Source organism: Gigantopelta aegis, chromosome 4 (assembly GCF_016097555.1).
Source record: "Gigantopelta aegis isolate Gae_Host chromosome 4, Gae_host_genome, whole genome shotgun sequence".
NCBI lineage: Eukaryota > Metazoa > Mollusca > Gastropoda > Neomphalida > Peltospiridae > Gigantopelta > Gigantopelta aegis.
The window spans coordinates 80,817,552-80,843,088 of record NC_054702.1 but is presented as its reverse complement, the minus strand read 5'-3'; the positions used below and the strand labels follow the sequence as shown (position 1 = coordinate 80,843,088).

Genomic DNA, 25,537 nt, shown 5'->3' with positions numbered 1-25,537 from the left:
GGTCCAAGGCCGTGGTATTTTCTTTCTTGTTTGTGGGAAAGTGCATATGAAAGAACCCTTGCTGCATTAGGAAAAACGTAGCGGGTTTCCTCTGATGACTATATGTCAGAATTATCAAATGTTTGACATCCAATAGCCTATGATCAATTACTCAATGTGCTCTGAGCTAAATCCCGTCCCTTCACATGTTAATGTCAGGATGTAGAAGTAAACAAACACAGCCAGACAGCAATAATGGAAGTTGTGAAATCCATTTACAAGTCAGACTGCGTTGTGAACAGGATTGATTATCATTGACAATTTGGGTTCATGGGTGGATCCAGGATTTCGTAAACGGGGGGGGGGGGTCACACTAATTTTAAAATGACACGTTTGAGTTTGCCACAGGCTCCCAAAATGAGTGAGATTGGGGGGGGGTAGGGTATGTTCCCTGAAAAATATAGAAATAAACATCCACAGAGACGCGTTTTCATGGCAATTTAATTTTGTAAATGGCATAAATGGCATATCAAACGGGCGGTGGTGGGGGTTCACAGGGATCCTCGGGATCCATTAAAGGGGTTTTGTCGGTGTCGGGCTCGCACTGTGGGCAAAGGTAGACTAGGTAACGAATAATTTGTGGGCAAAGGTTCGCTCTGTCGTATTAACTTTCTTCATAATACGTTCGTCTCATTGTGCGAAATTAGTTGTACATTATCTAGAGTATGATGTGGAGGATTTTAATGTTTCAGTCACAATCAAGAAGGAAAACTACGTCATTTCACACCACGTGTCTAATTTGTACTGGTTTGAGTCTGACAGTTCCATCACTTCGCGTTTGACGATTTTGGTGTCACGTTTAATGCCGTACTTACTCATACTGGAATTCAAAGATTTCTTGATTACTTTGAACACTATATTTCTTGTCAACATATTACACATAAAATATATTAAAACGAGGATTTTATTTGTAATGTTCTTTTTTTTCCAGTTCTTATAATCGTCATTTGGACACAAAGAAGCAGAAGAAAAAACTCAGTATGTTTCAGTGATTACTGAACAAAAACACACTCTTCGAGAATAAAGAACAGACACCTTTCGATAACTGGACAAAGAAAACCTATAATTCAATTATGGTACTCGATAGGATATTTCGTATGGGAGGGATTTGTTTTGTGACTGGTGGTAATCAATCATTCCAATGATCAGTGCGTGTTTGTCACACACATTCCTTTTTACGGTCAATTCTGCAAATGTCACTATTGTGTTTCGTACTAAAGCAGATTAGACTATCACTATTGAAACAGAAACGCTTCTACTTGTGCAGTATTTAGTCATTTACATTTGTATATACATTTTTATATTAAAAAAAATATATATATATATATATATATATATATATATATATATAAAAATATATATATATATATATATATATATATATAACCCTAGTTTGTAAATTACGTTTAGAAGTGATATTGGTCTCCAATTTTTAATATATTCATTTGCCTTATCTTTCTTTTGCAATAATTGTAATTAATCCCATTTTCTGTGAAACTGAAATTGACCTAAGTTATATCCAAAATTTAAACTTCTAATGACAACATAACTAATATCGGACCAAAGGAATTTGATAATTCCAGCAGTATATCCGTCTGTCCTAGGTGACTTAAAATTAGTCATTTTCTTTAAAACTTTAGTGACTTCATTATAGCTTAATTCTCCCTCTAGTGATTTTGACATAGTATCATTTAGTTTCTTAACTGTATGGTTATGAAGTTATCTTTCTAAGTCACCATTAATTAATTCATCATCTCGATTAGTATTCGAAAAAATAAAAACATAATAAAAAACCTACTACTTCTTTCTCAATTTGCTTTTGATTTTCTACAACATTATTTTCCTTGTCTATTAATACAGTTAATGTTTTTGCCACATGATTTCACTTTTCTACACTAAAAAATATTATTTATGGTTTTTCACCGTGTTCCACCTATCGAGCTTTGGACCTAATAAAACGCCTTTCAATTTTATTTTATTTTTGTGAGTCTCCAGTCACCTATCTTTTGGCTAAACAGAATACCTTATTTTCTAATTGTTTTTATGTTATTAGCTGTTCTTTCTTATTCCTAGAAGCAAAAGCAATTGTTTCACCTCTTATTTCCATCATTAAAACTTCCAATCTAATTAAAATTAGCTCCACTATTACATGTGGATCTAACACCAGCCAGTTGGAGCCATGTCCACCAATCAAAACCTTACTTGCAGAATCCTGCCAGTGATTTAAAACTAACAACACTGCGTAGTCCCCAATGTCCAGGTAACATTTCGTCTGTAAATAATAATTTAAATATTGACCAATCACACTTCGCCTTTTATAACGTTATTTGGGAGCATACAAATTCTAAAAATATCGGGCGAGTCTATTTTAGTGGCCGCAGTACAGCGAACCATACCAATACGTACGGGGTAGGTTATCAGTCTTCAATTTTACATTAAAAATTATTTATTTATTTATAAAAAAAAACTAACTAAATCAGTCTTCAGTTTTACATTACAAATTATTTATTTTATAAAATAAAACATGTTTTAAGGCATTCGTAATTCACACGAAACATGTCGTATACCCTTAGGATAATTCGGAATGTTTTCAAATTATTTTTAAATCACTGGCAGGATTTTGCAAGAAAGGTTTTGATTGGTGGACATGAGCTCCAACTGGCTGGTGTTAGATCCACATGTAATAGTGGAGCTAATTTTAATTAGATTGTAAAACTTCTAAAACATACGTGACTGTCACTGGTAGTAATCAATCATTCACACACATTCCGTTTTACGGTCAATCCTGGTACAAGGCAAATGTCAGTATTGTGTTTCGTACGAAAGCAGATTAGATTATCACTACTGAAACAGAAACGCTTCTACTCGTGCAGTATTTAGATCATATATACAGACAGACAGACAGACAGATAGAGATATATCCTTTAATTTCCTTTAACTGTTCATAGACAACGCAGTATTGTTAAATTGTGGTTATATATAAGGTTTTACCTGTAAATGGAAGTTCAGGGTCTTCCGCTAACAGTGATTTTGTCGTAGCTGAAAATCGTGGAAATATCATTATGAGTGCATTAACAATGCGGTGTGGGGATTTTGTGTGTGAATTCCTTTCTTAGTAAAATAAGTTAATATAAAAGGTAAATGTACCACTTTAAGAATCAGTTATACACACATCGTGTATAGTAATGTATTGTATTCTACAGTCGTTCTACAAGTGTTCTGCGAAACCGAATTCTAATTCTTGGACTAATCTACTAAAAGTCGGATTCTCTTTATTCGGAACGAAACGGAATGGAATGGATAGACATGTCTCATATGGTTCCGTCTCCCGTTCCGGGTTTTATCGTTATTGATTCCTTGCATCATACAGTCCCTTGCCGAACCGAATATCAAGTCGTTAAATAGTCCACGGGTTAACCTACAGGCCAATTAACGTACAGATGAATGATCACTTAACTGATAAACATGGTCATCACAAAAGTCGTTCTTGTGCGTGGCAATAACAGTTTGTGTTTTAAAGTTATCAATGGGTTACATTTCAAACTCGCCGGAATGAATTTTGGATTGCGGGGAAATGGGGTATAATATATATATAATGTTTGTTTGTTTTATTTAACGACGCCGCTAGAGCACATTGATTTTTGATTTTTTGTATCTTATCATCGGCTATTGGACGTCAAACATATGGTCATTCTGACACTGTTTTTAGAGGAAACCCGCTGTCGCCACATAGGCTACTCTTTTTACGACAGGCAGCAAGGGATCTTTTATTTGCGCTTTCCACAGGCAGGATAGCACAAACCATGGCCTTTGTTGAACCAGTTATGGATCACTGGTCGGTGCAAGTGGTTTACACCTACCCATTGAGCCTTGCGGAGCACTCACTCAAGGTTTGGAGTCGGTATCTGGATTAAAAATCCCATGCCTCGACTGGGATGCGAACCCAGTACCTACCAGTCTGTAGACCGGTGGCCTGCCACGACGCCACCGAGGCCGGTAAATATATATAATGATTACTGTTGTAACAGAAGAATCCGATTGCCTTGCATGTCTTAGTTTTTATATTTGATGTTATTCAAGACACTATTATAAACAAAATAACCAACATTGATCCCTATTTTCATTTCTACACACACACACACACGCACGCACGCACGCACGCACACACGCACACACAACTTTGGCTTAAGATTGCCACAGCTAGATTGTTAATTTGCAGCCGACCACAAAAGGCAAAATGGCATGCAAAAACAAACAAGCAATTCCAACAATTCAAATGAACAATATTAAACAAGAGTCAATGAATGGGCTTAAGTGCATGAGTACAAACAACATCAAGCAAAGAGTCGAGAGACCCTGCGAACAGCTGACCCTCACATATTAAAACTAATAAATCAATAATTTCACGCTCCAGCTTAGAGCGTACAACAGCATAATAAATCCTAGTCCAGCATAGAGACTTAATAACAATGAGAATTTGGGGAGAGATACCCAGCCCTGAGAACAGCAGTCCGGTATACGTCTTTCTAATAACGGCGGGATTTAGTTCAGTCGGTTGAGTGTTCGCTTGAGGTGCTTGCGTCGCAGGATCGAACCACCTCGGTGGATCCATTCAGCTGATTGGGTTTTTTTTCTCGTTCCGACCAGTGCACCACAATTGGACAATGGCCGTGGTATTTGCTTTCCTATCTGTGGGAAAGTGCATAAAAAGATCCCTTTCTGCATAGGAAAAATATAGCCGGTTTACTCTGATGATGACTACGAGTCAGAATTATCAACAGACGATGATTAATTAATCAGTGTGCTGCAGTGGTGTCGTTAAACAAAACAAACTGCTCTTCTGCTTGATCCTGTGTAGCGTCATGTGTCAAAAGGATGTATTACTTTTTATATTTGTTGTCAGTGTTTTTTGTTGTTTGTTTAATTTTTTAGGGGTGGGGGGGGGGGGGGTGGGGGGGGGGGGTAGGAGAGGGGTTGGGGAGCGTTTTTTTAAGGTTAGGTGGTGTTGTTATTGTTGTTGTTCATATGTGTGGGGTGGGCTTTTTGAGGTAGGGGTTGTTGGTTTTCTTGGTTGTTGTAGCTTGTATTGTTTTACTTTTGGGGGTGGAGGGCTTGTATATGTGTTTGTTTTATTATTTGATCTTTGGATAAATGGGCAATACAGTATAATACAGATAAATGAACTTTTCTTATCAAAATAATATTATTCATCGGTACACAGGTCATGCGTCCTTAAAGGAAATGATTATCATCCGAGTTGTGAGTTGCACAATACAAGGTCTGGTGCGCAGATCCTCAAGGATCCTTGAGTGCCAGCAGAAAGTCCTTGAACAGCGTCTGGCAAAGAAAATGACGGCGACCAAGTCAAATTAGGAAGTGGTTTTGCACTTTCAAATCACGCTGATGGCTCATTTTATTTGTGCACATGAAAATCCACTCCTTCCGGGAATATCCTATCATTCTGCAAGCTGTGATCGATTGTTCCGACAAGCAAACATGTATAAAATAAGATTGTTGCAGAATGAATAACAGAAATGTAGTAGTCACGAGGCGAGGGGACAACGGACCATCAACTTTCAATCGTTAAAAAGGTTGTATTTTTGAGTAAACGTTTTAGCCATTGTTATAACAGAAACATGACCAATCTTATAAAGCCATAAGACTCCCACCCCGCTTAATGCACCCAAGTACCCCTATATACTTGTTTTCCGTTCTCGAAAAGAGGGGCGTACCTCGGTAGTGTTGGCGTGAGATGCGATGGGTCATATGATAGATTTCATACAGTGGACTCATTCGCGTTCACTGAATGCTACATCAAAGGCTGTATGTGCTGTTCTGTCTGTGGACAAGCAACATTGTTGAGAGGTCGAAATAGTTGAAGCAATTGCTTAAGGTCCCGGCACCAAGGTGTGTGTTTGATCCATAAAACCGGCAGTTTAATTGTGCTCATCACAAACTACCATATACATAAAATCGTTTTCTCTTTATGTGATTAACCACAAGGCATCATTTGGTTCACGATGGCCCAGTTTGGCTCACGATGGCCCAATTTGGCTCACGATGGCCTTGTACAAAAGCCTTCTTACTGGTAATTGAAAAAAACGTGAATTTGTAGCAATGGGTTACTTCTGTGATACTCGATAGTGTTGCATCGACAAAACAGCGGACGCCTAAAACAATGTGTTTTTGATATGATGTTTAAGATTGTTAATCACCGTCTTTTGTGACGACGAAAATCACAGTTTGTACCAAAAGATATTTCATGCGTAACAATAAGCAGATTTTTAGAAAAGCTCCTACGAGGAAATTCTATCAGAGATCATTATTCTGTTATTATCGCATTGCCTTTGGGGAGTAATGGAAATGCCTATTCAAGCAAACTCGTTATTGGGTCGAGATGGGTTTTTTGCCCAAAAAACTTCTGATGAATGGAAACACGATATTCAGTTTATAATAAAGAAGAAAAAAAGAGAGCTATCATTAATATATTGAACGAGTGGTAATATTTTCGGATATTGTTTTTTTCAATAGGATGCTAAAGCATGGCTGAGGCGCAATCATTTTGAATGGAACTGACTGTAATTTCGTTGTTGCGTTCGAAAGCAACAGTTCCAGTCGCTGCTGCAGTTATCTCCTAATGAGTGCAGTGGTGTATTACGAACAAGAACTGGTTGCCTTTCAAGACGTCATTATTGCTCTGTATAAAAAGAAAGATGACAAAAACGAGTTCGGTAGTGACAGAAAAATTACCATTCTGAGTGATTCGTGGAGACATTTTACGGACAGTATCGAAAAAAGATTACAGAAATCAAACTCTACTTACACAAATTAACAGGGAAGGAACGTTCGCCCGCACCTGGTGCAGTTAGCGGCTGTTAAATATCTAATGGTCTTTCTTGGTTGGGATGTTTGGTTTAAAAAAAAATTTTTTTTTTTTTTTTTTTTTTTTTTAAGAAGAAAACGAACAACAAAAATGACCAATCCTGTCTTTATTTTAGGAGGGTTTTTTTTTAGGGTTTTTAGGTGGGTGTTGTTTTTGTTGGGGGGTGGGGGCGGGGGTGGGGGTATTTTGGTATTGATATGCATTAACACTTTATGCAATTATCCAACCACATAACTAAATAAAAAGTTAAAGTTCGTTGTGTTTAACGTCTCGAGGTCATGCTTTCTTTCTTTTTAATTATTTTCGTACTTATATCCAATTACGATTCAAGCACGCTATCCTGGGCACACACACATACATCAGCTATCTGGGCTGTCTTATCTCTGTCCAGGACAGTGGATTAGTTGTTATCTGGTTAGTGGTTAGTGAGAGAGAAGAGGGTGTTGTGGTCTTACACCTACTCACTGATTCGTTAAAACTCGCTCTGGGTGGGAGCCGGTACCGGGCTGCGAACCCTGTACCTTCCACCATTATGTCCGATGGCTTAACTACGACAGCACCTAGATCAGACTGGTTAACTAAATATCGGCTCTTGGTATGAAACTTTTCATAATTCTGACACACAGGAAACCCGCTAAAAAAAAGATTTCATTATTAACAATGGATCTTGTTTATGCATTTGCCCACAGACATGACAGAACATACCACTGTCTTTGAAATACCAATCGGGGTGGGGGGGAGGGGGGCACTGGTTTGGACGGGAAAACCATAACGGGTGTATTCGATCCTACGACCTAAGCATATGTCGACTGAGCTATATCCCGCCCCCATTACATTGTACAAGAAAACCACTATATCATTCATTCGTTTTATTTTATTTTTGTGCTTATATCCAATTAAGGTTCAAGCACGCTGTCCTTGGCACACACCTCAGCTGTCTGGACTGTCTGTCGAGGACAGTGAGTTACATGTAGTTATTAGTGGTTAGTGAGAGACAAGAGAGTGTAGTGGTCTTACACCTACCCATTGAGTCGTTAAAACTCGCTCTGGATGATATGTGTGAGAAGCATATCACCCACACACAAATAAAGCAAGTTGCTACTGGCTAACTAAGGGGTCATTCACAATTGTCAACATTAACATAAGCGTACAAACCGTACGCTGGTGGGGAGGGGGTTAACAGCCGCTGTACGCTTTTTAGAAATACAAATAAATGTCGATTTATAACTTTCCGAGAAATCTATTTTCCCCCTAATTGTCGTTATTATAAACAGCACCTATTCAGCACCCATTTTAAACACCGATACCTCACAGATAACTACGCCTCACAGCGGGTCTCTCGAAACAAAGGCGGTAAACTACATAACAAAAAAGAAGAAGAATGGCGGACAATGTTTACGATAGACAGGACAGAGAAAGCAACCGAAGCTCATGAAAAGATCCACAAGTGCCCGATTTGTAATGAGAAGTATCCCACAAGATACCAGCTCCTGAAACATCAAAACCAGGACAATCACAAGCAAAAGAAAGGAAGACCCAAGAAAATCACTTGAACATGGCTTCTAGATTATGATAGGCCCACTCCAGTGGCTAGTGACATTCTAATATAACTGCCAATAAAAGATGGACAAAACAAATCAACATTTTATTTTGTACACTTATGGGGGGGAGGGGGGGGGGGGGGGTCATGAAAAAGTGCACTCTTTGTACACTTATGATAATGTTGATAATTGTGAATGGCCCCTAAGATATCAATATATAAAATAATCCGATAGTTAGTTGTTTCTAGTGTCAAGACAAAGATGGGCCATGTCATATCTTGAATGAACCCTTGTAAATTTATTCATGACATTAGTTTTTCGGTTATGTAAGAGTATTTTACCATGGTAGCTAGCAGACGAGAAAACAATGGTAAACCGTCTTGTTTATGAGGGCCTTTTAAACTTAAATAACAGATGCTAGAAGTGAATATGGCATAATACTACAATAGATCAAAATAGTAGATTTGAATCGAATAAATTACAAATCATAAAAAATACGACGCTTCTAAACAAGATTCATGAGATACAGAACATATTGAAAAGGGGGGCGGGAGGTGGTACAGCGTTCACTCGATGCGCGGTCGGTGTGGGATCGATCCCCGTCGGTGGGCCCATTGGGCTATTTCTCGTTCTAGCCAGTGCTCCACAACTGGTGTAACAAAGGCTGTGGTATGTACTATCATGTCTGTGGGATGGTGCATATAAAAGATCCCTTGCTGCTAATCGGACAAAGTAGCCCACGAAGTGGCGACACCGGGTTTCCTCTCTTAATATGTGTGTGGTCCTTAACCATATGTCTGACGCCATATAACCGTAAATAAAATGTGTTGAGTGCGTCGTTAAATAAAACATCTCTTTCTTTATATTTGAAAAGTATCATAAATAAGTTTTGTTTAATGGTATCGTTGCTGCAGTAAGACCGGCATGGCGGAAGCAAGTAGACATTGAGAGCGCAAAGCAAAGTTTCTAGTGGGTTCGAGGGTACGCTCACTCGTAAACGTTTGAAAACTAGATGTCCTAAAATGCAATTTCCTGTATTGTACAAGAAAAATTCATCTCTGCCTTTAGATTTATACCAATAATATTTTTTATTCAGAATTATTTGGGGGACTAACACACACACACACACACACACACACACACACACACACACACACACACACACACCCGCCACGCCTTGCCTGTAAGAAACATATAAAATCTAACGTGCAAGGTTTGATTAAGGTGCAAAGTAAGGTGCCAAAAACTAATCATTCGGAAATCAAATTAATTTTGTTTTATTTTCAAACTTAAATTGGCCACATATCCATCAAGAGTCCATCTTAAAGTTTGCACGTGTTAGCATTTCCTAACTGATTTTATTAGAACAAGTACATGTAGTATAGTTCTATATACAATAACACAAACAAAAAGAAAACTCTCTTTATCTCTCCCTACCTCCCTCCATTTGTTGACTGAAAGTGTATGTGGCAATTTTAGACAAATATGGCTTCATTGTAGTCTATGGGATTGGATTTGATGGCAGGGGCAGATGCATAATTTTTCTATGGAGAGGACATCGACATTATTCCAAAGCACTCTAATACGCGTTATTTTTATAATTGGTAATCTTCCTACGAAACTCTGAGCCGACACAAACATTACGTCTCCCTCCACTAAAAACAAATAAGATGGTTGTATACATACGTTAAACAATGTATATTCTAACACTTCGAACTTTTAGGAATGCACGCCAACAGCACCCTACCCCTGGATCCTGGACACTTATACACCTACTTTTGTACATACGTATGCATGCGTACATGCATGCATGCGTACAGAAACACACACACACACACTTCCACACACTTGTGCGCGCGCGCAAACACACACACGCACACACACACACATATATATATATAGTGGCACACGCACACACACACACACACACACACACATATATATATATATATATATATATATATATATATATATATATATATATATATATATATTGTGGCACACACACACATAGCGTTTTGTTTGGAAATTTCATTTTCAGTTTAACAATGTACCGTTTCAAGAACAGTAAAACGAAATTTCTAACACCCCTCACACTTTGTCAAATCGTTGACCCCACCCCCACACAGATAGTAGATATCTGCTACCGGGTTGTAGTATGGCAGCCATACACACTGGTAGATATGCCATTGTTTTTACACGATTGTCGAAATAATAAGCAATAGTTAATCTTTCTAGAAAGTTTAACTATTTCATTTGAAGATGTAAATCATCAAGACTTGACTGTGTTTTAGTTTGTATAAAATGTGTCTAGTAGCTTAGTTTGCTTTATGTTGTTTAACAACACCACTGGCGTACATTGATTTGATCATTCTGACAAAATCTTCAAAGGAAACTCACATGGGTTTTCTTTCATCAGCATCAAAGAATCTCTTACAGAAAGGACAACACATACCATGGGGAAAGGACTATGAATCCGCCGAACGCGTTCGATCGTATGAGCCTAGGATGTCAGATGAGCGCTCTACCGACTGACTAGATCCCGACCGGAAGTTCCTTAACTGAGTAGGACTAATCTTCTTGTTAACGAGTTTTGCTGCCGTTTTGACTAGTAGAGCGTTTTTAACGATTCAAATAACACATTCAATACTCTACATTCCTGAGGATTTGTTTAAGGCCACCGCAGACATTTGCAACTTTGTCGCATGCAACTGAAATTGCATGATTGCAAGCAACTTTTTTGTCGTTGCACTGATCCGCACACACATGCGACAACCAGCAATTTTAGTCTGGCAGTGATCACGTGACAGTCAAAATGGCGGTTTTCCCCCGTATTTGTTTCGACGGTGGTCATCGAGATATGTTCTACAACATATTTGTTATGACGTAGAAGACTGAATTTACGTAAAGTTGCACTTAATTTGTCCCACACGCTTTTTGGTCCTTTAGGATATAACCACACAATTGATGTAGAACACCTGTATAAACATACCTGATATTCCAAGCGCAGATTCCATCTCTGCAAGACACATCTCCCTTTTAGCCCTATTGCTATATTCAGGGGATGTTGTGTCAAAAAGACATGGTATTGTCTGCCATATCACCACTAATTCATCCTCTTTTTCTGTAGACCACATGCTGCAGGAGGCTGCCATTTTGAGTCATGTGATCACTATCTATCCGTTCATTGGCAGTTTAAATTATTACGTCAACGTTTTGTTGCATGGAAGGCGCACACGTTTGCAACAGCGTGCAATTAGATGCAATTACATGCAATAAAATCAAACATGTTTGATCGGAGCAATTTCAGTTGCATGCAACAAAAATTGCATCGCAGGCCAGCGCACACGTTGTTGCAAAGGTCTGCGGTGGCCTTTATAGTGTAAGTATATACAATATGTTTCTGGTCGTCATCATGTTTGTAGTAGCTCAAACTTCAATTTACGTCCTAATATATATTTTTGAATACGTACGAAATTATTGGGAGATAAATAAAGTGTGGACATGTACAAACTTTAGGAAGACAAACAACGCATTGGATATATGAATCCCGATATTCAAAACAAGAAAATGTATTCAATATCCAATTTCAGTTGTTAAAAGGGCTTTATTAGTGTGAAATTTCTTTTAAAGGCAGCAAACCCAGAATCGTTTTTTTAAGAATGGTCGAAAAAAAGTCGTTAAGAACCTTTTTTTTGAATCTCCTATGACTTTCGTTTATTTTACTTACTTGACAAAGATGGTGACTCCAAGAGTTGGAATGTCGTTGTTTATTTCGTGCCACGTGTCTTGAACCAACTTGATCTGCTTGGCAGTCAGATAGACACATAGCTGGTTCTTGGAATCCTTCTCCACGCATGACATGGACTGGAAAATACCCATCACATCACATACACGAAATAGAGTTCCTGGCGAACATGTCAGTGGTTAATGAATGAGACGACGAGTGCTGCCATATAAACTCCTAACCGGCCACACGCCTGACTATCGATAAGCTGCTGCCATTCTATCGACTGGTTTTCTTTTTTACTTTCATGCGGTGTCCGTCTTATTAAACATGACGCCTGAAAGCTGCGTATCAATACTTATAACACCGTTTAGATTATTTACTACACCACGTGGCGCAATCGTCCAATGAAACAGTGGGTAGACTTGTAGTTTCCTGTTTTGTGACTTGGACAGAACCATTCACTATGCAAGCTATAGTTTATCTAAGGAAATGGCTATTGGTTTAGCAATACTCAAGATAATGTCAGTGAAAGTTGTTCTACTATACGTTATCGGCCGTAAACATACTGTTCATAGGCGTTACAAATGTTAAATTGCATTATACATGTACAATACATATACAATTTACATTGTATGGAAAGTGGTGAAAATATCCAACATAAAATATAACAATAATTATCAGTTTAATAAAAAGTATGTATATAGACTACTTACATATTATCATGTCTGTGCGTGGTTCTAGATAATTAGAGAAGAAACCTTTAGCTAGTAATGATTAATACAATGGGGTCGTGTGTATGGAATATAAAGAGACTATTCTTTCATTAGCAAAGGAAGACGTGTACGTGAAACCATCCACTTCGTTTACAGATGTATTCTAGTTTTAATAGGTGGGAGTGTTTTGAATCCTCTCTTGGGTGCAGAGCTCTTACGTGCTCATTTAAAAACATATATTCTTATTCAATCTCTAGCCCCAGTCCATCACAAAACAATATTTAGATAATAGTTTGAGTCTTTTAGCAAAATATAAATGACTTCATCATGATGTTTACAATGATTTAGATGTTTTTCTCTGTACTGTAATGTTTTTGGGGTTTTTTTAGAAAAAAACGATGTAATTCAAAAACTATATATAATCTTGGAAAAAACATATCCTAAAACAGGCTCGTGTGCAGGGGTGGGTTTCGAGGGTCGAACCCTCCCCTACCCCCAAGCCCCGCTCAAGGTTAAAACAATTTATTTTCCGGGGGAGCGTTTCTTCACCATCACCATCACCACCCACTCCCCCTCCTCTATATACTTCACTCCCAAAGTCTAGACCTAACCACCTGAGAACTTCCTTCACACGCGTCTTCAAAAACTCAATGCCGTATTTGTATAAAGAGGTCGTCCTTAAAACATATACATGCATATTCATTTTTGTGTACTTTATGAACAGGTGCATTTTATGAACAAGTCAAAATAACGGAATATATATATATATATATATTGAGAATGGTATATTCTGAAAGCGCTTTATCTGCAGGTGAATGCTGCACGTGGTTGTTTTGATACTGTATGTTGTTTGTATTTAATAATTATTAGCCGTATCAGAGTTGTCGCTGACGTAGTCATCTTCGTTGTTTTTGTTGTCGTTGTATTGTTGTTCCAGGGGTGATCTTTCTTTAAATAGCGCCATGGCTTAATATGAGAGGATTTCGTAAATAAATAGTCCTTGTTAGACGTGGTTAAAATAATGACTCGCGAAAACTAACAACAGAAGGGATAATCGACATAATGTCACCCATTAAGGGATCGATAGAACAATAAGAACTATGTGTATGTCAATAACGACGTCGATGTAATAGCTTCAAGTACGACTCCTGCCCGAGGAGATGGTGTATACATACACACAGCGTGTATTCTTCAACAGTGTTTACAACGTTCGTGTCTCACCCACGTGTTTTCATCTCATCAATTAATATATACTGCGAATCATGATCTTAAAGGTGCAATGTCATGGTTATAATTGCCATAGTTCTTTATGTTTTGTGTTTATGTGTGATAACTACAAGTTAATAGCTCCCACGCAATCTTTGCATAATAACTGGTGAATATCGATTTTGTAATGTGCTTACCCGCTATGCTAAAATAGTCATATTCAGTGTATCTAGATTCTCTCGTAGCACATCTTATATCAAAATGTTGAATGAATGAATGAATATTTAACGACACCCCAGCACTAAAAATACATCGGCTATTGGGTGTCAAACTATGGTAATGCAAACAAATAAAGTGATGATCAACATCAATATAAAAATTCAAGATTTAAACAAAAACACAGTGTAAAGAACTCTGCAAAAATACAAATATCACAGATAGATACTGACTTTTATTCAAAATTTCAATTTTTGCTGTATTGGCCATTCTCAAAGAGAAAGTTACATCCCTGCACCACGGTGAGGTTACAACACGAGCAGGGGAAACATGATGTATGCACAAAGGCGGTTGGCTGTTGGCAGCTAGATAGGGCCGGCCGAGAAAAATAAGGTCCACAAAGACAGCAAACTTGTCGACAAAAATTCTTGGAATAAACTTACGAAGCCTCTCAAATCGTCGGTCGTCCTCTGATATCCTTCATGTAATTATTACATAATGAAAATATATCTGTATTCTTATTGGTCAAAAACCAGTCACATGACCTTCCGTAAATAGTGATATTTCCCTGAGACGGTCCCACCGGTCCGTCAAAAGTGTTATTGCCCTGGGAGATTCAACCAATGAAAATAAAGATGAGACAAAATGCTATCCAATTAATGCAACGTCAACTGCTACTTCTAATGTAAACAAGCACAAACTTGTGACAAAACGCTTTGTTGTCCTTCAGCAAAAAGATACCATTTGTATTCATACTGAGATTAATTCCACAAATACGACAAAGACAAGGTCAGTAATCGTCAAATTGTGTAAGGACTATCTCGCAGGTTTAGAAAAATATCATGGGTGGACCAGTTTCGGTGAGCATATGCATTTAATTCTAAATCATATCAATATTTATAAACATTCAGTTGTTATTCAAATAGCTACCTTTTTATTAGGAACTACGCTTCAAATGAGCACTAAACTGGCCTCTATGTAGCAAAGATCACTGGACGTGCGTCAAAAACTGTGGCATGCATCAGCAGTAAATATTGTTAACTACGTTACTCGGTGAGTGAAACGTTTAGTGGTATAGCTTACAGCCAAAACTTTCCAACACAAAACTTTTTAGTTTTTTATCAAAACATGTATGTTGTTCAACAAAACATGTACTTATAATAATTTATTTTTAAAATATTTTATATTTTAAAGGTCTACATTTATCAAAAACGTAATTCACTATTTTTTGGCATCTACATATACCTTTTACAATATATATGAAGTATCAATAAAATAAATGTTAAAAAATTTACCGCTTTTTAATACATTCGCAATAAAAAGTCGCGTTTTCCCCACCGCTTGCCAAAAAGCCTCTGAACTCCGAGAGTTCAGTCACGTGACCCCGTGACGCGACAACAGGCATTACATGAAAGGCGATTCGCAGCCTTTCAGACACTTTACATGGAAGTGGAACACGTGTATTTTTAAAACGCGAAAATGTTATTCTTTTGAATTGAATTGTATATTTGGAATATTATTTTGAAGATATTTTTCAAATGTGAAACATGGTGAACCATTGTTCGGTGTATGGATGTACAAAAGTTACAGTTAAAGGCAAAAGAAGTTTGCATATCCCCCCCCCCCCCCCCCCCCCCCCCCCGCCTGTTCAGCCTATTTGCAGCCCGAAGCCCGAACGTCGCTCGGAAACAAAAACAAAACCCGAATGTTAATGCCGAGGTGTACATTGTTCATATTTGGCACAAAGATACATCTCAACACGATGCATTTATATATGTTAAAAAAATACATGTAGGAAAAATATTTTTTAGAAGAAAAATCGCATTTTTCATGTTTACATAACGATATGCAGAACATCGCCCGAAGACAAAAACAGATAGGCCTACCAAATGTTAATGCGATTTTTTCTAAAAATAAATTTTTCCTACATTTATTGTTTTAACATATACAGTGACAGTCAGACCTCGTTACAACGACCGTCGTTACTGCGACATTTACACCATCTGACCACCAATTGTCGGGAATAAACGTACATCAGTGTTATTCTGTTCATTACAACGGAATTCACACTTTCCGACACCGACAGAGCAAATTAGGAACAAACGTGCACCCGGACATTACATAATCACAGATATTGGCAGTACACACACAACCACTTAGATTCCTTGATCTCGTAGTAAGCCGACTGTGTCACATGCTGTTCGAGCTACCGATGTCTGCGAAATCTGTAGACATGTATTGCTTTTGCAAATAAGCCTTTAATTAACAAATTAAATGAATGAATGAATGTTTAACGACACCCCAGCACGAAAAATACATCGGCTATTGGGTGTCAAACTATGGTAAATTGCAACAACAGTGTGATGATCATCATCAATATAAAAATTCAACAGTTAAATAAAAACACAGTGTAAAGGACTGTAAAAATACAAATATCACAGATAGATATAATTAAAATTTAGAATAAAACTCAGTATCACGTACAAATTGCAATAAAAGTTCTGGATCGAATCGAAAGGATTCCATCACAGTTCGTGGTCCAAATATATCTTTTCGAATTTCTTTCAAATGGGTACACTCCACCAAAATGTGGCGCACAGTCAGAGTACACGGATAGTGCTCACACTGAGGTGGAGGATCTTTCTTTAAGATAAATGAATGGGTCAAGTGAGTATGACCGATGCGGGCACGACACAAGACTATTTCATCCTTCCTGCACTGTCTATAGGAGGACTGCCACTCTCCCAAGACTGGCTTGATAGCATGAATCTTGTTCGCAACCTCACCGTCCCAATCACGTTGCCAAGTCGAAAAGATAAATTGGTTGATACAATATTTAAAATCAGTATAAGGTACCCAATTAAATGATTAACATCGAACAATAAAATCTTCTATTTTCATATTTTGTAAACGAAACGTACCAATCGTAGATGTCTGTAACCAAGTAATGATTAGACTGACGATGAATGCGCCTTGTTTAATATATTTAATGGGGTTTTTTAAACATATTTAATGTATGTACGTGTATTTGTTTGTTTTTAATAATAATTGCAATACATTAATTATTTAAATGCTATCCAGTCATCAGTTAATATTAATTAGTATTTTTTCTAAAAAATATTTTTCCTACATTTATTTTTTTAACATATATAAATGCATCGTGTTGAGGTGTATCTTTGTGCCAAATATGAACAATGTATACCTCGGCATTAACATTCTGGTTTTGTTTTTGTTCCCGGGCGACGTCCGGGCTCCATGCTGCAAATAGGCTGACCGCATTTGGCTCGACGGATCATCGTCGGTGTACTACGGTTCAAACTGATAAGGAAGTACCCCTAACAGATTTTCTCCTTCTTCCTCACCAATCGAGGTAGCATTAGAATAAATAGACAAATGCGACAAGTCCAAAATGTCCAAACTAACGTACGATAAGAATGAGCTATTTTCCGAAGGATCATTACATGCTGTTGCCATGCTAACCTACTAAGGAATGAGTGGAATTCACCTGATGCTACGTCACAGGTCAGATGCGGGTCAAATCCACTGGATCAGTGTTTTTTCTCCGAGCGTTTTACAAAAAGTCGCTTTATTAATAATTGGGGTGGTATTTTTGTTTTTTATGGTTAATAATTTAATCTTTATGTATGTTTTTATATATATACTGTGTATTAATAATGTGCCACGATTGTAGACCTTTAAGAAATGTGCCGTGTTTATGAGTGGGTTAAGTTCGATCTTGCTTTCTTTGCTCGTTTTAATCTTATTTTTACGAACATTTCTGTTTTGTTTACTTTCCCCATGCAAAAGTCAACGATGTCAGAAATCTGCAAATGTACGTACCGTTGAGCACAAATGACGAAACCACCGAAACAGGGCCACGGACGATACATGGTACATAAAAATGCAGTTGGAATCGGCACCGTCAGGATTTTATGTTACAAAAAAAAAAAAAAATGCATTTGGAGGTAATCAGTAACTGTTCAGTATAAATGAATGTTCAGATTTATTATATTTTTTTGCTATTAATATGATTTTGACACACTTGCTGGTTATAATGTCTCGAATTTGATTTTTGTCTTGGTAATGTTTCAACTGTTTATTTCCGCATTCCTCTGCGTGTCATACGTCATTGTAAACTGACTGGAGTGTGTTCTGTATTGTGATTGGTTAATTACGTTGTTTTTCCGGGATCAATTAAGAATTGAACGTGAAATGTTTTGAGTTTCATGCTAGTATGAAACGCAAAACCGCTTTACACACTGTATGAATGGCGTAGCGCGTTAGCGCGAAGCCATTCATACTAAAGTGTGTAAAGCGGTTTTGCGTTTCATACTAGCATGAAACTCAAAAATATTCACGTTCAATTCTTATAATTCCAAACACATAACCATGTCATTAATGTAAACCTCTTTAAAATAAAAAGTGAACTCTATTTTCCAACTATTTACTATTTTATTAACACGAAATTCATACTCAACATTAGCGGAATGCCTATGGTAGTTTCGGCTTTTCCCGTCAATAGCCGAATGAGAGAATGACAATGTTACAATCATTAATACAATTCATATTAATTTTTTGCATTAAATATCAATACCAAGTAGAAACATTTTGAATTCACTAAAAACATATAACGTAAGTAATTTTAATAACTTTTAACCTGTAATAAAAATGTCTGAAGCGATCTATTTTGTATGGTATAATTTATATGTGAAGCGGTTGGTGTATGAATATTTAACTACGAACTGTGGATGGGCGCCATTTTTTTATTACTGTCCAGATTTACCAATTACGACGTTGAAATTACAGTTATAAAATATTTGAGTGCGTGAAAATTCCATGTGTTGATAGATTTGACATGGAGAAAGTGGTTTCAATGTTTCCGGAAATGGATGAAACAGGTGTGTCGCGAGTTTCTGTGTTTGCTGGCCTTGTAATTGTGACTGAATTTTGTTTTTGAAATCGCTTTTGTAAAAGACCAAATTCCATTGGAATTATACACTTTTTTTGGATCGACAAAATAGATTTTTAGCTGTGGGATTTTGAATTCACTATAAACATGTAACGTAAGTAATTTCATTAACTTTTAACCTTTAATAAAAAATGTCTGAAGCGACCTATTTTGTATGGTATAATTTATATGTGAAGATTTTTAGATGTTTACAAGTTTGACGGCAGACGATTACTGTTTGATGTCTAAAAATAGAATCTCAAGGAAATTCCTCGGGGATTCCTTTGTTGACATAATTCATAAAGTAGTTCCGGCTATATAGCCAAAAATAGTGCTAAACTGAGATTCATGGTGCTATGAATGCCAGTTTTTATCATCACGTGATACGAATTTAACCAATCCAAGGGTTTATAATAAAGGGATTTTTAGAGATTGGAATTATATGAAAATAACACCCGGAAAGCTAATGACGTCATTAGAAAATGACGTTATTAGTAATTGCAACAGGCGAAGTTGACGATTTAAGGGTCTACAGTTGGACTGTAGCTAATATACAGTTAGTTCTGTAGAAAAACGATTCAGTTTACAATGGACATAACCATATGGAGTTTTTAGATTTGTGAGTGTTATTGTCTATTTGATGCCCGCAAATGTTTAATTTTTTTACCTCAGGCTAACGCCTTCGGTCAAAAATGACATTTGCGGGATTCGTTTTCTGCTTGTATCGAGGTTTTTTTTTTATAATTGACAATATAATGTTTTACATTTAAAAGCAATAGTCAGTACATTTTTGAAAGGAAATCGCCATTATATACAGTTTCGAGATAGACTATATAAGTACGAAGGCATGTCAAACGTTTAGGTAGACGTCATTTGAAACGAAATGGAACGATTTTGTGTCGTGGTATAACTCGGGTGTCTGCTTCGTGGGGATAAATCGTAATTTAATACACAGAGAAGCACGCACTGGCGCAAATTTACACACACACCAATACACACACAGAGAGAGACACACACACAGAGAGAGAGAGAGAGAGAGAGAGAGAGAGAGAGAGAGAGAGAGAGAGAGAGAGAGAGAGAGAGAGAGAGAGAGAGAGAGAGAGAGACGCACGCATGCTTGTCGAAAAAACAAAGCCATATTCCAAAGTTCTTCACATGTATGCTATGCACACTATCATCTTTGCAAGCCATTGGTACATTCCGTATAGTATTCTACATTTCGTACATTGGCATAGTTACCCACATAAACCGATCTGGAATTGGCCTCATGTCATCCATTCCCTGTAAGACAACGTGGGCTAATCGTGTAGCTTCTTACATATTGCTTTGCTACTATAAACGAACATGGCCGTTTTCATGAAAACATGCCGTGTTTGCCACGCTATTTTGACCAAAAGATAACGAATATCCATATTTATCTAGACATTCCCAGGAGAAGAAGGAAATGTTTTATTTAACGACGCACTCAACACATTTTATTTACGGTTATACGGCGTCGGATATTTCCTCTAGAATGCGCTAGAAGTTTATGCGGTTTATGCGGGTAACCATGCCAGGGTACGAAATACAACATTCAATATTGAATTAATAAATCAATGTGTTCTAGTGTTGTCGTCAAACAAAACAAACTTCTTCCCTATCAGTCAACAAAAAGCTTAAAAGGTTTGTTTTGTTGAACGACACCACTATGCTATATGTAAGAATTTATGTTTGACATCCAATAGCCGATGATTAATAAACCAATGTGTTCTAGTGACTGTTATTATTAATCATCGACTATTGGAAACATATACTATAGTCATAGATAGGAAACCCGATAAATTTTTCCATTAGTAGGAAGGGATCTTTCATGTGCACCACCCCACAGACAGGATAGCACACACCACGGCCTTTGATATAGCAGTCATGGTACACACGATCAACGAAAAGGGACAATCCCCAGTCGGACTGCTACTCTATACACTATATGGCGGAAGGATCATAGTGATGTAGTGTTTGAAAGGTTGGTTAGAAGTAAGTTAGTGGCTAAGTTGGCGTAATAAGAGCCCAGCGCTCGAGGCAGTAAACCCTACTGACAGTGGAGTGGAGTGTAGAGAATACTACGTAAATGGCCGTAGGAAAGCATTTTTCTTATGAGTTGTTTAAAAAATAAAATATATAAATACATAAACATTTCATTTTATGTATACATATAGTTATGTTTGTGCTTCTATCCAATTAAGTTTGAAGCACGGTGTCCTGGGCACACACACACCTCAGCTACCTTGACTGTCTGTTGAGGACAGTAGCTTAATGGTTAGTTCAGAAGTCGGTGTGGTTTCCTTACACCAGTGACCTACCCACTGAGTCGTTAAACTCGCTCTAGGTGGGAGCCGGTACCGATAGACGAATCCAGTACCTTACCAGCCTTATGCACTCAATCACTCAATCGAGGCCAGTCAACAAATAAAATAAAACTAAAGTTTGTTTTGTTTAACGACACCACTAGAGCACATTGATTTATTAATCATCGGCTATTGGATGTCAAACATTTGGTAATTTCCATTAGTAGCAAGGAATCTTTTATATGCATCATCCCACCTACAGGATAGCACATACCACGGCCTTTGACATAACAGTCGTGTGGTGCACTGGCTGCAACGAGAAATAACCCAGTGGGCGGCCCACCGACAGGGATAGATCCCAAACCGACCGCGCATCAAGCGAGCGCTTTACCACTGAGCTATGTTCCGCCCCCTTGACTAATAGGAAAATAATAAATTGATTAAATAAATAAATCGATATGTTGCACACTCGTGTAAGAGATGACCCGTTGTTGATCAATATTGTCTATAACGTATGTTGGAGATCACCTTTCTAGACTTGTCCACGGTGATGACCCGGTCACCACAGCCATACCATCCAATAAAATAAGAACGACCAAAATTGATTGCTCTGTGACGTGTACGTTAACCTGAAACTGATTACTGTATGACAACTGCTGCACGGGTGCCGTAAATACGTTTTAGTTGGAAAAGAAATTTACATTTATTTTAAACCAGGTTTTTCAGGATATATAGGAAACAGAATATTGCATTCGTGTCCGTTAGATACCAGTTATCTTAGTTCGTTTTTTAAAAGCATAAACAACATGTTTTTGCTTGTTAAATACGACTTTAACTCGTTGTAAGATAAATTATCTCTAATGACCATTTATGTAGTTTTCTCTATTTACAATCTTAACTAAACAGGAGGCGAGATTTAGCTCAATCAATAGAGCGCTCGCCTGCGTAGTTGGATCGAATCACCTCAGTGGATCCATTCTCTGATTGGGTTGGGGGGTTTTCACGTCCTAACCAGTGCACCGTTGAGTGGTGTATCAAAGGTCGTGGTATGTACTGTCCAGTCTGTAGGAAAGTACATATAAAAGACCCTTTACTGCTAATGGAAAAAAATATAGCTGATGATAAATAAAACAATGTGTTCTTGTGGTATCGTTAAACAAAATAAACTTTTAACTTTAACGTTTTACCTTAACTAAATTAGCAAGTGGTTCGTGTATATGTATATATGCAAATTACATTAATCCAACAACTTGAATGCAAAAGTGTCTTGTTCGTCATACTTGTAAGTTAACCTCGAGAGTTATTTATCGCCTAAAACAGAACTCCATTTCAGTCGAATATCTCGTCCTTCGTTAAACAGCATGGTTTATTACATATCGATCTTTCGCTCATGGATTGGCAAATACAGTATTTGAATAAAATGAATGTAATATTTGTTTACGAATCTTATTTCTGACGGAACTATCGACATGCTATTTAGTAGCCAGAGTCTCCACTGTAGTGTTCTGGTTAGCCATATTTCTCATTACTAAAAATAAACACTAGTCTGGGCGACGTTATTTATGGATGTATAAAAATGTAAAATCATCAGAGTACATTTTCCACAATAAGTATCGCATTCTACTGGGGGGTGGGAGAACAAATAATAAAGGTCCGCTGCCTGGAGTTTGAGATATTACCGCTCTTTCTTTCGAGGGGTGCAAAAAGGGAAACAACTCTCATTAACCCACAGTGAACGAACAGCACACTACCTAATATGGCATTCGGTTCAAGATGCAGGAATCAACATGTTTTTACACCGTATTTATAGGAATTGGACACCCTTTCAATATTGAATAACTTTAATCGTCAAATCAGTTCTGATTCTAACAAAACAAAATAAAACTAAATAAAAAGATACTTTTTTCAATGGAACTATATTCTCGTTGCACATTGAATGAAATAGTGGTACAGCTACGTATTTTTATAATGGTGGTTTTGACCTCCATACAGTGAGTGCTATATGGTAATAATGATTACCCTCTGGACCTAAATTTACGAAGAGCAGAATCGATTCATTTCGAATTGCCAAAACGCTTCACGTTTTAATTTGCCATTTGTCCTATATAACACTGTCACTTGCAAGTTTGGCTGCTGTAATGTGGGCGGTAGGCGACAATCACTGATGATGTAAGTTAATCTTAGGAAATCGGGTATATTTATATATGTTGGTATGTGTACGCATGGACAAGTATACTAATTCCATGGTCTTTTAGACTTGTTTTTATTATTGATACGTGTGTATATTATAAACTGTATGTAACAAAGTATGTGTGGAGAGGCATTAATATAGGCCAATGGCCTGTTTGCCAATCCGTGTTTTTTGTGAAAAAAATATTGTTTAAACCAAATAGTTGTATGGCCCCCATAGAAAGACGTTTCTGCGGGGAGAGGTAGCTACATGTAGTTCAGTGATGGAGTTTTCGCCTGGCTAACGTTAGATCGTAGGATCGATCCCTGCTAGTACTACTGTGCTCTGTGCTGCGCTATAAGTAAATACAGAATACATCATGAGTAGCCATTAGATGCGGTACACACACACACACACATATATATGTACAAGTACTGTTACTATAGGTAGATGTTTTTAGGTTAAACTATATATTTAGCTGTTATTACAGCAAAATTTACTTTATAATGCAATGTATATAGGCCTAATTGATTTGCAGCAAACGAAATATTTAGCCAAACAGGCGCGTGTGCAGGAAATTGTGTAGAGGAAGTCTAGACTGGCTAGTGGTGTTTTTAAGGGGAGGGGTCTGGTTATGCGTCCCCGGAAATACATTGAAAAAAACAAACATAATATAGCACGTGGGGAAGGGGACTGTTCTGATCGGAATATTACATATAGTCCGTCCCATCCTCCTACAAAAATGTTTTGTTGTTTTTGTAAATAATTTAATTTTGGTTTGACGTAAAAATGAAAATAAAAGTGTTTTGGAAATATACTATTTTTGTGTGTAATTTAGAAAACAAGCGGCTCAGAAATAAATAACTTGTAGTAAATTCCATAGTATGAAAAAATGCGTTCCCCGTGGGACGCACTATAAACATGTTTCTAATATCTATTACAACTGTGTTACTGTCACACACAATTCATTAAAACTGTAGGTGTGTTTGTATGTTTAAATGAAATTATGATAATTAATGTGAGATTGCAGCTTTGAAAACAAAATGTCTATGCAAGAAAACCAAAACAATCAGGGTGGATGACAGCTCGCAAGATGCATCTCCTATATTTAACACATGGTCAGTTAATTTTTACCTGTATCATTCTTTATTTTTAAAGCATAGGTAGGAATATTTATGATGCCAGGCACTGGCATGCATAAATCTTAGCTGAAGATTCACAAACAACTGTGGATCAGCGGCCATCTGCCTATTTTTTCTCGCGAATTTCTAATAGAGGCTATGGAGCTGCCAATCAGATGTCTTTAAATCCATCTCCTACATAGGGGATATCGTCGTGTGACACACACACACACACACACACACACACACACACAAAAGTATTGTTCTGTCATAACGTGTGTGCAAAATTGTATTAAGGACCTTAAAGGGACATACCCTAGTTTTTAAACACTAAGGCATATTTTTGACTATTATAACCATTTTTCATAACTTAAATCATACTTTACTTAGATGTTATTGCTTAGATTATTAATTCCGTATATTTAAAGTGTTATTTGTCATCCTGGTGTTCTCATATTTTTAAAAACGCACCTGCGTCTGAGAAGTAACACTTATGGAGTCGAGTTTTAGTCTATTTTCAGAGGGTATTTCACCATTTCAAAGTCACAGATTCATGTTTCACTCTATTGTAACTTTATCCAAATGTGTCATAGGTTTGTAGATTAAATAAACTTAGTGTTAATTTTCACGGGTTGAAACTAGGGTA

General features: G+C 37.2%; 1 protein-coding gene across 1 annotated transcript in view; it reads right to left on the bottom strand.

Moving 5' to 3' along the window:
* The window catches only part of LOC121370016 (neuroglobin-like), a 64,003-nt gene that overhangs the window by 30,024 nt on the left and 8,442 nt on the right, over window positions 1–25,537 (bottom strand). Inside the window, exon 2 of the mRNA XM_041495110.1 lies at window positions 12,194–12,330. Within this exon, the coding sequence (XP_041351044.1) occupies window positions 12,194–12,330 (137 nt within the window). The remainder of the gene's footprint in view (window positions 1–12,193; window positions 12,331–25,537) is intronic.